Source organism: Ochotona princeps, chromosome 3 (assembly GCF_030435755.1).
Source record: "Ochotona princeps isolate mOchPri1 chromosome 3, mOchPri1.hap1, whole genome shotgun sequence".
In the NCBI taxonomy this organism is placed as follows: domain Eukaryota; kingdom Metazoa; phylum Chordata; class Mammalia; order Lagomorpha; family Ochotonidae; genus Ochotona; species Ochotona princeps.
Window position 1 is genome coordinate 92,284,170 of NC_080834.1, and position 14,409 is coordinate 92,298,578.

The 14,409-nt window shown below is 33.6% G+C and overlaps 1 protein-coding gene and 1 non-coding gene across 2 annotated transcripts in view; one reads left to right on the top strand and one right to left on the bottom strand.

The window, feature by feature from the left end:
* Positions 1-14,409, top strand: part of ACAP2 (ArfGAP with coiled-coil, ankyrin repeat and PH domains 2) — a 142,047-nt gene that overhangs the window by 92,216 nt on the left and 35,422 nt on the right. Inside the window, exons 9-10 of the mRNA XM_004577805.3 lie at positions 261-335; positions 6,087-6,199. Coding sequence (XP_004577862.1) covers positions 261-335; positions 6,087-6,199 — 188 coding nt within the window. The remainder of the gene's footprint in view (positions 1-260; positions 336-6,086; positions 6,200-14,409) is intronic.
* Positions 5,115-5,221, bottom strand: LOC118758920 (U6 spliceosomal RNA). The gene has a single exon (XR_004995869.2). It is a non-coding gene; the product is annotated as a U6 spliceosomal RNA (small nuclear RNA).

Below are 14,409 nucleotides of genomic sequence, written 5' to 3' on the forward strand. Positions count from 1 at the left end.
ATTGAAAAAGTGCCCATCACAAGGCCTCCTGCCACATGTTCTTGGCACTATGACTGTTCTTGGAAACAAGGAGGATTTGATACAGCAAAAATGTGAAATGCTTACTTAAGTGTTTTGTTGGATACCATTTTCAGTAAACTTAAATTGAATGACTGTTATGTTTATCTAGGAAATTACTGGGTTATGGTTTTGAAAAATAATCATACCTTTTTTCTCTGTGTTGAAATTCTACAATTTGTTCTTCCTCCTGCCTTTTATAGTTGGATCGATTGGTTGTGGATGCAGCAAAGGAGAAAAGAGAGATGGAACAAAAACATTCTACCATTCAACAAAAGGTACCTGAGGGGAAAAGTTACAGGAGATTAATTCTAATTTGAATGATTGACTATTAGTTTAAGCTAAGTACCATTTTGTCAAATCTTTTGAATTATAATAATTAAATCATGTAGGTAAATTTCGTTTTTGTGAAAATTAAAGAAAATTTTAAATATTAAGTATTATTATCTTTCTGATGAAAAGCAGTACTTTTGAACTAGTGTATAAAAACCTTAATTTCCTAGAATCTTCACTGAATTAGAAGTGGTCCTTATTTTAGAATTTAAAATATTATTCATTGTTTCATTTAGAAGATTATCAATCCCCAAAGAACTGTTTAAGTGAGACGGAAGACCATAGTATCAATATCTGTGTTTGATATTATGGAGTTTCTAGGTGCAGTCTCTCTAAGGTGGCAGTTCTCCATCATTGCCCCTTCCTTGGCGTGTGTCCTGTGAATTTTTAGCTCAACTAATTTTTGGAAAAAAATGTAAAAATGAAAACTTTAATTGATTTGTTCATGTTTAAAGAGTTGAGTGTTCTATTCCTAATACTTACTAATATTTTAATTTATATGATCAGCAGTGTTTTTTGTATAATGAAAGGAGAGCTGAAGACCGAACGGAGTAATATAAGTGTGGGAATGAGCTGCCTTAGATGCCTTTCAGCAGTGCTTTCAGTATTGAGCAGTTAAACCAGCTTTTCTTAAGATTGATTTAGACTTTCAAGTACCATATGGAGATGGGTGTGACAGAAGAGGTTAAACCTCCACTTGATACTTTCTCATTCTGTATCGGAATACTGGGTTAAGTCTGGCTTCTTTGCTTCTGGCTAATGCATACTGAGAGGCAGCATCTGATGGCTTGATTACTTGGGCCCCTGCCATTCAAGTGGAAGCTTTTTGGCTTTGGCTACTGTCCCACCCAGTTTCAGTTATTGTAGCCATTTGGGGGTGAACCAGTGGATGTAAGATCTCTTGTTCCCTCTCTGTTACTCTCCTTTTCGAATAACTAGCTAGATAAATAAATCTTTAAAAATATGTGTAGCAAACTAGATCTGATATGGAAAATCTTAGTGGAAAAAATGAAATACCAATTAATAGTAACAATAAAAAATTAAATCATTGATAGATTTATAACTGCTTAAATAGAATTGATATAAAGATACAAACCAACTTACCAATGTAGTAGGCTGATAAGCCGTGGCACCAGCATCCCATACAAGAGCCGGTCGGTGTCTCTCTCAGCTGCTCTGCTTCTGATCCAACTCCCTGCTTCTGGCCTGGAAAGGCAGCAGAGGATGGCTCAAGTCCTTGGGTCCCTGCACCAGTGTGGGAGACTAGAGGGAGTTCCTAGTTCCTGGCTTTGGATTGGCTCAGCCCTGGCCATTGTGGGCTGTCTGATGGAAGATCTTTCTCTGTAACTCTGCCTTTCAAATAATAATAATAATAATAATAATAATAATAATAATAATAATAATAATAGAATGTTAAAAATTCTAGAATGTCCTTCTTTTGTTATTACTTTAAGATTTATTTATTTATTTGAAAGAGAGTGACAGAGAGATCGTATATATGCTGCCTCACTTCCTAAATGGCTACAACAGCCTGGGCTGGCCAGGTCAAAGCCAGGAACCAGGAACTTCATGTAGGTCTCCCATGTGGGTGGAGATACCCAAATATTTTGGCTATCTTCCACTGCTTTCCCAGGCACATAAGAGGAAACTGGATCCAGATAGGATGCTGGCACTACAGGAGGTGGCTTAATGACCTGTGGTAATCAAGATTAATCATTTTTAATGAGAGATCATATGAATATTTGCTTAGGTTATGTTATTTAATGAATATTGCACATGTTTAATATTTTTTCTATTTTATACACTTCTCATTGTTGTATTAAAGACCTCAAACTGGTTGGTTATTAAATCTAAAATCTAATTGGTTTAAAGCCAACTGAATGATTTATTAAAATAGTTTTTATTCATATAGCTATTTTTTGTTGTTATTTGAATGATTTTCTTGAAAGAAAATAATGCTATTTTTGCTCATTATGAATGCTTACCTTTTCTCTACCACTTAATGCTGACACAAGGCTGCATTACAGGTAAAAGAAATTTAGTCAAATACAAATTAAGAGGAAAGCATATCTCATGTGTTTATTTAGTTTTTCCAAAAATTGGAATTGGTTAGTTGAAGAAACAGCAATGCTGTGAACATTCAAATATATTCGTTTCAGATAATGTCTGTCTGTATGTAGTCAGTGTGTACCCATCCGTAAAGCTGTTCCATCAGAGAGTATATGTATCTTCAGCATTAGTGGATAATACTAAATTGTTTTCCAAAATACTCTGTCTGGTCAGCAGTGTTGTACCATATTGTGTTGGGAAGTTGGAAATTTTCTCCATTAGGACAGTAGATACTGACATCAGATGTGGTTTTAACATCTACATTCTTAGTGGTTAAAGAGCTCAAGCACTTTTTCCTGTGTGTCTGTTGGTCACGTGTGTATCCCGTTTTGGGGTATTTGTCCCATTTCTGCAGCAGGTAGCCCTAACTGTTGCTGTGATTCTTCATGTTATCTGAATACAAGCCCCCCTTTGGATCTATGTGTTCTTGAAATTTCCATGTAATTTATCCATTTTTAATGCTTTTTTTAATGTGTTTTGTTCAATAAATCCTTTTGAGTACAAAATCACAAAAATATCTCCTGTATTCAAGTTTAGATCTTTAGTTTGCAGTTTTTTTTAAGGTAGTGTTGGTTTTTGTTTGTTGGTGTATAATGTGAGGTAGAAATCCAATTTCCTTTTATTTTTCTATTGGAAAATAGTTGATATGGCCAGTTATTAAGATGTTTGTTTTTTTTTCCCTGCTGCTCTGTGGTAAAGTCTGTCACATTTTCTTATGTGTGAGCCTTGTTTTAAGCCCTCTTATCTGTTCCATTGCTATTTGTCTTAATTGTGCCAATATTATGATATCTTAATTGTTTCTTAGCTTTGCAGTAATTCTTGATATTTAAAAAAGCAAAATTTCCTCCTCTTATTAAAAAACAAATTGCCTAATTATCCATTTCTGTAAATTTCTGCAACAGTTTTTAAGACTGTAAAAAGCTTGGGATTTTGGCTGGGGTTACATTAGGTCTGTGGGATTAACATGAAGGAAACTTAATGTCTTAATTAAGTAATATCATTTTATCTATGAGATTGCTGTATTCACCGTTGATTTACATTCTGTTTAATGATACAAAGTTTTTTGATTTTCTTATACATTTTTTATTAGATTTTTTAGACACACTGAAAATGTCACTATACATTTTATCTATTAAGAATTTGCATTTTCACTGTTACCTTGAGTTATATTAGGGTAAAGTTAATTTTCTGTATGGTTTTGCAGTTCATAACAATCCTTAACTCTTTTGTAATGTTGCTTTATCTCTGAACTCCTGTGACTGTTCTGTGTCTGATCATCCACACATGATGATAGTTTGCTTCTCCCTTTCTCATTTGTATTTCGTCCTACTGATTAGGTAAGAACTTTATCCTGTCTTGAAGGGAAGTGATAACTGTGATTTTTCTTAATCTTGCTTGAAATTTCAAAGGAAAAGCATATGTTAGGTTCTGTTCAGTGACCACCCTTTGTTTGGCCTTAATACTTGAGTTCCACACCAAAAATCAAGTACTGTCGTTACAGAAATGTCTTTCAGGGAGTAGCTGGTTTTCTTTCTCGGTCTACCTCTCTTGCTTCTAATTCTGCTTAATATTTTGCCTCTGAGTATTCCATCTTATTTTGTCAGGTCACCAGTACATTTATTTTTTAAGATTGTATTTTCATTTGAAAAAGTTACAGAGAAGCACACACACACACACACACACACACACACACACATATTCAATGGCTTACTCCCCAAATAACCACAATGGCAGGAGCTGGACTGATCAAAATCCTGGAACTGGGAACTTCTTCTTGATCTCACATGTAGGTGCACAGGTTTGAAGACACAGCCAGCCTCTGCTATTATCCCCAGCCATAAGCTGGGTCAGAAATGTAGTGGGACACAACCTGGTGCCCATATGGGATGCCAGAACTGCAAGCAGAGGCTTAGCTTGCTGGGTATACTGTGGTGCCAGCCCCATGGTCACCAGTGCATTTAAAGGAGCTGTAACAGTATGCATTTTATGTCACATGATTTGAGACCATTATGAACTATATCACATTGTAAATACTACAAGATGCTGTTATTAATATTGGGGGATTAATTTATCCTAAAAAATATAGTTGGAAATTAGAGACTTTCTTGCATTGCACTGTATTTTCAAGAAAGTCTTATCATTTGAAGTGACTAGTCAAAGTTATTAAAAACTTATAAATCACTAAAAGATTACTGAAGTCAGCTACTTCTTGTTCAAATTGTAGTAGACACCTAGCTTTCGAAGACCTTTAGGAGTTTTACTCTTCCTCCCTTCCTAGGCAGCATCCTCACATCTCAGTAGTCTAAGCAGGGAATTGTCTGTGTCCTCTTGTGTTTCAAGGCAGGTAGTCCTCTTTGTTTTTTTTTTTTAATTTATTTATTTGTTATTTTTAATTCATTAATTACATTGTATTATGTGACACAGTTTCATAGGTACTTGGATTCTCCCCACCCCTCCCCAAGCCCTCCCACCGTGGTGGACTCCTCCACCTTGTTGCATAACCACAGTTCAAGTTCAGTTGAGATTCCCCCATTGCAAGCATATACCAAACACAGAGTCCAGCATCTTATTGTCCAGTCAAGTTCAATGGCTTCTTAGGTATACCCTCTCTGGTCAAAAATATGGAACGCTTCACGAATTTGCGTGTCATCCTTGCGCAGGGGCCATGCTAATCTTCTCTGTATCATTGCAATTTTAGTATATGTGCTGCCGAAGCGAGCACAGTCCTCTTTGTTTTAACCGTTTGTCCAGGATAACTTTCAAAAGGTCTGAGACTGACTTTCAGAACCAAATTGAAATTTGCTGATAGCAAGTCTTGCAGTATTGTTCAAAATACCTTGATAGTTCATTAGGAAATAGCTTAAACATCGAATTTCTGATTTGCAGATTTCATAAGTCCTTGTAGGAAAATTGAAACTTGAATGGCACTCAGATGAACATTTGATTAAAATGATACAAGACAATGAATGATTCCATAGTCCTAATAATAGAAAGTGAGCCGAACATGCCCACCTCAAACTGTGTACTAACATCTTTCTCCTTTGTAATGCTAAATTTTATTTTATAAAAAAGAAAACTGCTGCAGATCCTATATCTTTTTAATGAGCTTCTCAATGTCATTATTACTCCTGTAAGATTGAAAAACTAACATACTAATGTTTGGTATATAGTAGATTTAAATAATCCTAATGAACTATATCCATTGTTTATTTAAAAATGAACACATGTCACAGCAAAACATTGGGATAAAATGAAAGAGTTTAGCTGTTCTCTTCATTTGTTTGTATACATATTGTTTTGTGCCTTTGGTTAGAGTGTATGTAGTTTTTATTGCTTTATTTTCTTTTTTTACAGTGTGTTTTTTATAATCATCTGTGTTCTTATGTAAGCATTATGATTGCATAATAGTCTATTGAATTGAAATTTGTTGATATGTATTATTGATTCTCTACTTTGTTAAGAATACTGTTTTCATAACTGTCTTAATACATAACCTTTTTTACTTCTAAGTTCTTTTCATGGAATAAATTTGTAGTCTAGGATACTTAGGTAAATCATACAAGCTTTTGTATCTGTTACTTGTTTAGGATTTCTCCAGTGATGATTCTAAGTTAGAGTACAACGTGGATGCTGCGAACGGCATTGTAATGGAAGGATATCTGTTCAAGCGAGCCAGCAATGCCTTCAAAACTTGGAACAGGTAATATATTTTATGATCTTCCCATACTTGCAATTTTCTGACTTTCCCATAATTTGGCAACGCCTGTCTTCATTTTCTTAAATTCTGTTAATTTCATAGTACACTCCTAGACTTGGTCTGTAGAAGAAAATACACTCTGAGGAGCAGGTGAAAAAATGGAAAACATCTATTTTGAATTCTAAAATTTAACCATGAGCTAAAGAAGGAAGCAGGGAGAATTAGCTTCCTTAGTGTAGGTCATTGTATTAAGTATAGTTTGAATATGAGCTACCTCTGATAATTGCTATAAAATAGATGTAAGTGCAAATTATATATTGAATACAGTAGATCAGAAAGATAAGTGAATTGTTTTCTTTCTTTTTTACTTTTGACTCCTCCTTTATCTGATTTTTATGTACATTTGTACTCAGTGTTTGCCTATGACCTATTAGGCAAATAAGCAATAACTTAATTAACCAAGAGTTTCAAGGAATTGAATTTTCTTTCATATGTGTGGCAGCTGGTGACCTTTATTCTAAATTTGACAACTACTCAAAATTTTGAAAATTTCCAAAATTAATTTTTATAAAATAACAAACCAGGAAATGTTAAAAGCATGAATGTATAAACGCATTATGGTATTTTTTCCAGTATTAATATAATAATATAAAATAATTTCATATATTACAACATTAGAAAGATTTATAGTTTCAGGATCATCCTGAATACAGTGATTAATCTTTTTTTTAGTATATTTTCTTTTTATTAAAAAAAACATGTTTTATAATTTATGATGCAGTACTTGAGCTCTGGGTTAACTGATCGATTGTTATGGGCTTATTATTTGAACAGAATCTAAATTTACTTAATCACAGAGAAGGTTTTTTTTTAATTAAGTGGACATTAGAAAAAGAAATTAAAATTTCCTGGTAAGTTTAAATTAAATTTCCTGGTAAGTTTAGTTTAATTCATATTTTTGCTCATTTAAATGAAAACATCTAATGCTTTGCTGTGATAGGTTCATGGTTCATTGTTTTGATCTCTCAGTGTTAAGTTACATAATGAGAGCACTGAAAATATAAGTGTCTCACTGGATGTTTCCTTATTTGAACTTGCCAGATGTTTAAGTGTTACTTGATCTGTGTTTTTCATAGTAAGTTTTATTTACTTGAGATTGAAAATAAAGTGGAAAAAAATGATTATATTTGATATTTTGCCTTTTCAAGTTGTGGAGAATTTAAAAAATGATACATGAATATGGGAAGACTAGTTAAAGTGATCTGGTTAGTAATAAAATTTCATATAAAGTTAAAATGAAAACAGTAGAATACATTTTCTAGGCCCTAAAAATGAAGAGATTTTTAAAGTGTTTCCTGGCGATTTTCTTTAGCCAGAGTAGGAAATTAACAAAAATACAATTTATGAATCTTTATCATTAATAAAGATTACTTAACCAATATGGCTTCATGATATAATGTTAGAATTGAATTTTAACCTTCAGATTTCACAACAGTCTACTTAAAGTTTAACAAAGTGAAAAATACAATAAAGCCATGGAAACATTCCTTTATATTAAGAAGAAAAGAAATGAACTTCCACTGATAAATGATCTCAGACTTCACAATGAAGCACAGTAAGAGTTAGTGGAAAATTACAGTGCCACTTCGGCACTAGGAGACAATGTTGATTTAAGCATGAACCTTTTTTTTTTTTAATTTGTTTTATGAATTCTGTTAATTGGCAGAGATTTAAATGCAGCTTAAATCACGCATTGAACCATTAAATTCTTTTTTTTCTAAGATTTATTTATTTTTATTGGAAAGGCAGATACACAGAGAGGAGGAGAGACAGGAAAATCTTCCGTCCGATGATTCACCCCCAAGTGGCTGCAATGGCCAGTATTGCGCTGATCTGAAGCCAGGAGCCCAGAGCCTCTTCTGGGTCTCCCATGCGGGTGCAGGATCCCAGTGTTCTGGGCCGTCCTCGACTGCTTTCCCAGGCCACAAGCAGGGAGCTGGATGGGAAGTGGAGCTGCCGGGATTAGAACCGGTGCCCATTATGGGATCCCGGTGCGTTCAAAGTGAGGACTTGAGCCACTAGGCCATGGCACCGGGCCCCATTAAATTCTTAATTATAAACATATTAACTGTCACTTGCAAGGTAAAAAAGGCAATACCTTGGACATTAGGTTGCTTTTTAGAAGAAACATTCTGTATCTGTAATAAGATGACAATTATTGGTTAGAATCTTACATTATAGTTCAGTGCTCCAGTTTCCAGTAAAGAAATGGTGGGTTAGAGAGATGATGGAACCTAGAAAGTTGGGCAAATGGCTTTTGAAAATAATTCAGGGACAACACTTGTTATGGAAATTACAGATAATCTGTTTTGATAGAGTAGATTATAACTTCTGCTATTGGAAAAAATACATCTTCGTTAATTGTAAAAACCTTTATAATCTTTTTACTTTACTAGAAAAAATTAAGGATTGCAAACTGATTTCATTTTGACATCCTTTTAAAGAATGATGAAAATGTTAATAAGAACAGACTTACAACATATGATAAAATCTTGCATAAAAACAGAAGTCACAACTTCTGTGACAAAAAAATCATTGCATAAAAACAGAAGTCACAAACTTGTGAAAAAAAGCATCAAATATTTTCGAGGTAACCAACTATATATGAGAAGAAGTAGTCTTAAATATTATTTAGAATTTTCTTTTTCATTTTTTCCTTTTTTAAAAAGGTTTATTTTTATTGGAAAGTCAGATATACAGAGAGAGCAGAGATAGAGAGGAAGATCTTTCGTCCACTCCGGAGACTCTTCCAGGTCTCCCATGTGGGTGCAGGGTCCCAAGGCTTTGGGCCGTTCTTGACTGCTTTCCCAGGCCACAAGCAGGGAGCTGGATGGGAAGCGGGGCAGGAGGAGTAGAACCGGTGCCCATATGGCATCCCGACATTTTCAAGGCGAGGACTTTAGCTGCTAGGCTACTGTGCCGGGCCCTTCTTTTTCGCTTTAATGTTACAAGTGAGGGTTATTAAAACCCCAAAGTTAATAAAGTGTAATCATCCCTGCTTCTCTAATTGGTTCTCCATCCAGTTTAATTAAGTACGTCGTACTTGCCTCTGAGTAAATGTCTGATATTTGTGCCGTCACTTGAAGAAAAATTCAGAGATCTAACCATTCAAATTTGAAGATTTTCTGCCCACTGTCTATTTTAGGTTGCTCATTAATTAGTTTTAGGAAATTTTTGTTGTTGTTACTGTGGTCACCATAAGGTACCAATTGTATAGATGATTGTCATTGTCTGCAATTTTGTGAAATTATGGGCATATAACAATGTAAAAATAAAACTTTTTAGTAAGACTTCCTTCCTGAGGAACATGTGTGACTAGGAATTTCTGAACAGTTGAAAAGTATTATCCCATGCTTCATAGATTGTGTCTTGAAAGAGTTATTCCATAATTTAAAATTGACAAGATAAATATTTTGTGTAAAGTAATTCAAGTAGCGTAAGGTTGAGCTTTGGACAAAAACATTTGGAAAAAACTTTTTATACTGAATACGTATAGACTTCTTTTTCTTGTTTTAGTTTTCTAATGTAACAACTATTTGTGAAGCATTTATGTTGCGTTAGGTATTTTGTATATTCTAGAACTGATTTAAAGTTAATGGGAGGATATATGTAGATTGTAGGCAATGATTATACCATATTATTGAGTGCACTTGTGAGGTTCCATGTCAGGTCATGCTCTCCATTAGACAGCTTCGTTTCAGGCTCGAAACACTGGATTCCATTGTATGAAATTATATATAAAATAAATATACATTTATATATATAAATGCTACATGCATTTGTTTTTCATGATAAAGTAATAAGTGAATGAACAAGGCATTCTAAAAATTGATATGTTTCTTAATAACTAAGAGAAGCTAATAAAGAAGCTGAATACCTTTCTATGCCTGGGCTGTTGCATAGAAAATAATTAAAAGCATAAGATGTGTTAACATGATTTTAAAAACAAAGTGTTTGCTATGCTTTTAGTATAGTTGTGTGTTCTTTCTATTGACTTTTTGTTTTGAAAGAAGAGTATATACAGAATTAAGATGCATAGCATTAGAATTGCTGCTATCATTTGATAGGATTGAGCAGGTGAGAGAAAGGATTATTTGACTAATGGGTTATGAGCCCTGAAATTCCTAATTTATGTTTCCACTTAAAAAAAGTTTCCATTTGTCTTAGGCCTATGTAGATTCCTACTTTGATTATTTCCCTTAATTTTTAGGAGGAGCTTTATAAGACAAGGTGAGGATTATCTGTATTTTGTAGCCTTGACTAAAAAAGCAGAAAAAAATAGCTGAGCTATGTCTACGTGTGCTAAGTCCTACCGGAACTTTCTGTAAAATAGTACTTGAAGAAAGTTTTTTAATATTTCTGAAATATTAGTGTGAAATCTTCCTAAAGTAGGATTTCATTGCATTAAATTATATATAAAATAAATAAACATATATATATGCAACATACATTTGACTTTTTTTAGGTTATGAGCTTAAGCTTGTTCCTTTAATTCTTGCTTTATTTTCGTATCATGCTAGTCTTTTGCTTATTTTGCACATTTGCATTTTCTTTCTTTTACCACCTTCCCTTATGTTTTAATCCTGCCCCATTTTTTCACATGACAGGAAAAAGCCCGATCATATCAGGTACCAAATGGCTTCCTTCCTTCCCTTCACTCTCATCTTACTTCAGTATCCTCTTTGGCACGAGAAAGCTGATAATTAACCTGCATTTCAGTGGGATTACTTGCAATGGATAAAATCTCTTTGTGCTTTACATTGGAAAGACAATGTAAACGTTTTACGTGAGGATTGAAATTGCACTTTTGAATTACTGATCTCAATTTATCTTAGTTGTTAAAGAACATTTGATGTTTTTATAATTGCCATAGTAAGATGCATACTGAGTGCTGTGAATACCTTTTTATCTTTTTCTCAGAAATGGGTTAGTAAACAAAAAAAGCTGAGTAGTAATTAGTTCCTTTGTTAACAACAACATTAATTAATGATGAAAAATATATGGTCAGTTCCTAAGTTTTCTTTGGCTTATTATTTTTGCCTCTGTAAAAGCATTAATTGAGTTTGAAATAAAGAGCATCACCGATGTTCAGGCTTTTAATTTTATCAACTATTTAGCTGTTTAGCACCTTGTTATATATGAATGTATGCATGAAACCATAATCTGAGTTTTATTGACAAATCTGCAGATTTAAAAGTCTGGCTTTGATTCATGTTCTTAACTCTAAGAGCAGTTTGGGACTAGTGATCAATATGGTAAGAAATATCTGCTACATATATTTATATACATACATATATAGGTATATATGTTTTTTATTTTCCATTTGTGTTTTTTCTGGACTGTCTCAGGTATTGAAATTTAGTAATTAATTAGTTGTGGATTTAATATTTTGGTTTATTATGTTTATTGAGTTATTTCTGAGATAACTAGAAAGTGGTATCTATTTTTCATAACGAAGCAAGGTATTTCCATCTTTAAGAAATTGTCTAACTGTGTGTTGAGTTTCCGATTTGTGTAGGGTATAGTGTAGTATTTTAGTATAATGCTGTCTAAAGTTTGTGTCTTTGGATATAATAGCTTTTGAATACTTTCAAGTTAGAAGTATCAAGTGCTTAAAATATTATTAGACACATTTTCTGTATTGACAGGACATGAGCTGTTTCTAAGTGTCATTTATTTTCTTCTCTTAGAAATGTTAGTATTATGGATATTTTATAGCAGCAGTTAAAACTTTGATTCTATTTTGTTTACCTGGGTAATGTTTTGGCCAGTGTTCGTTGAATATTTTTAACTCTTAAAAAAATACATACTTGGAGAGAGACAGAGTTCTTTTCCATCTGTTGGTTTCCACCCCAGATGCCACAGCAGGGCTGGGCCAGGGAGAGAGACAGAGTTCCTTTCCATCTGTTGGTTTCCACCCCAGATGCCACAGCAGGGTTGGGCCAGACCAAAACCAGGAGCCAGAAGCTCCGTCTGGATCTCACCCGCATCTGTGGCAGCTACCTGCCCATCGTCTCTCGCTCTTATTACCTGCTGCCTCCCATTGTGCAGAAGGGCATTAAGCTGGAATCAGTAATGTCGTGGGAACTTGAACCCAGGCACTTCAGTCTGCACCATGAATGTCCTTAATTTTTGGTAACAGTGGAGTTGAGATAGTGTCATTAAGACATGCACATCTTAGGAATTGTACATTTTTCTGCCTAGGATTTGTTATATGACTATTTTCTTTAGAGATAGCAAGTTAAGTTTGTATGTACTGTCATTTGTGAGTGTACAAAATATGACATGAGAGCATTACCCAGAAGTAGTCTAGATGACGGGATTAGGTTTCAGCAGTGTGTGCGATATATGAAGATAACAATCATGGGCCTGCGTTGAGGTGTAGCCCATGAAGCCTCTGCCTGCAGTGCTGACATCCTATATGGTTACTGGTTCAATTCCTGACTGCTTCAGTTCTAATCAACTCCCTGCTAGCGGCCTGGGAAAATGATTAAAGATGACACAAATACTTGGGCCTCTGTCACTCAGGTGGGAGACCTGGATGCAGCTCCTGACTGTGTGGCCTGGCTCGAGCTCTGGGCTTTGCATCCAGTTGAGAAATGACCAGTTTATGGAAGACCCCCCTCTCTCTCTCTGACTTTCAAATCAATAAAGTTATTGTAAAAGGATAATAGAGTGAATGGCCTGTGACAAAAACCTAAGTTTTTGTCTTGTATTTTATTATTATTTTTAGAGGATATTATCCTGAAATGGAGCAGGTAAAAAAATGTTTTTTAAAAACTCAGAAGCATGAAAAGTTTGCATGATTATACGAATCTTTTCCATTGCTCAATGAAATTCTGTAGTTTTCATCAAGCTGAAGAATACGATTACTGTTATATAAATTGTATGAAATTTTATTAATATAGTTTCATCATATTTTAAATGATTAAAAAAAGCTTTAATGTGTCAGAGATTGTTTCCATTGCATGTCATCCCATGTAGCAGGGTTGCACCATTTTGTTTGTGTGTAGGTATTTCCTTTAACATTTCTAACCAACTATTCCCAAACAAAGAAACCCAGATGTTCTTCCTTTTCTAGCTTGCCTGTTGATTTGTATTTAGTGGAAGGGTACCTCCTGTTGTCTACATGTTCATTTAACAGTCTGTCTATTTTAATGGTAAAGGTGATACCTTTGTAAATTGCAAGAAAACCTAACGGTCTGTTTAGTAAGTGTTAAAAATTGGATATCTTCTAATCATTTTCTTAGCTTTGGAGAAGTAAGTGAATTTTAAAAAGGAAAATTCTAAATGTATCCAAGTATACTTTCTAGTGCCTTGTATTAGTATCAATGAAAAGGTAGAATTTCTATCCACTATAAATTAATAACTAATGTTTATAATAGCGATCATCTTACTTAAAACTAATTTTAAAGTAATGACTCAACAATTATGTTACCTTTCATGCTTGATGAGAAGTTTTGCTTCCTCTTATGAATGGCTTTTGGCTGTGATTTTATTTTATAAGTCTTGAGGTCTTTTGTTGTTTTAATAAATTAGAATTAGTGCTTTGCCATTTAGAGAAGATTGCCAGTAAATTGTTTGCTTAATAATTTACAGCATTGAGTTTAACTGTATAAGTAGTTAGAGTAATTTGTAATAATAACTTTACTTTTATGTAGAAGTATTGGATGTGAAAATAAGCCCAAATTAATTTAACAGTATCTTATTTGGTTGGTATCAGTTACCGACTGATTAGTTTAATGTTTTGCTTATCCATTTAAATATTTGCCAGATTTTCTGAAGATAAGTTATTTATTTCAGTTTTTTATTTTATGCAAATGAATGTTTTACTTAAAACATAAATTTACTTCAATTTTATAATGAGCAATAATTTTGGGGGAATATTTCAACTATTTTTGAGAAACCTCAAAAAAGTATAAATTTGTATTTTAAAGCAATTATTATTTGGTGTTATAAAGGATAACAGATTTTATTAGGATATAGGTTTATGATATTAAGTAAATAAAAATATTCCTGCACTGTGGTTTTAAAATGTTATCAACATCAGTTTTTATATAATGCAAAGCAAAATAGTGTGCTTATGAAAACAGAATTACTGTAAACTGATTTTCAGTGCTTTTCCAAATCTTCTTTTTCTAATAATAGAAGAA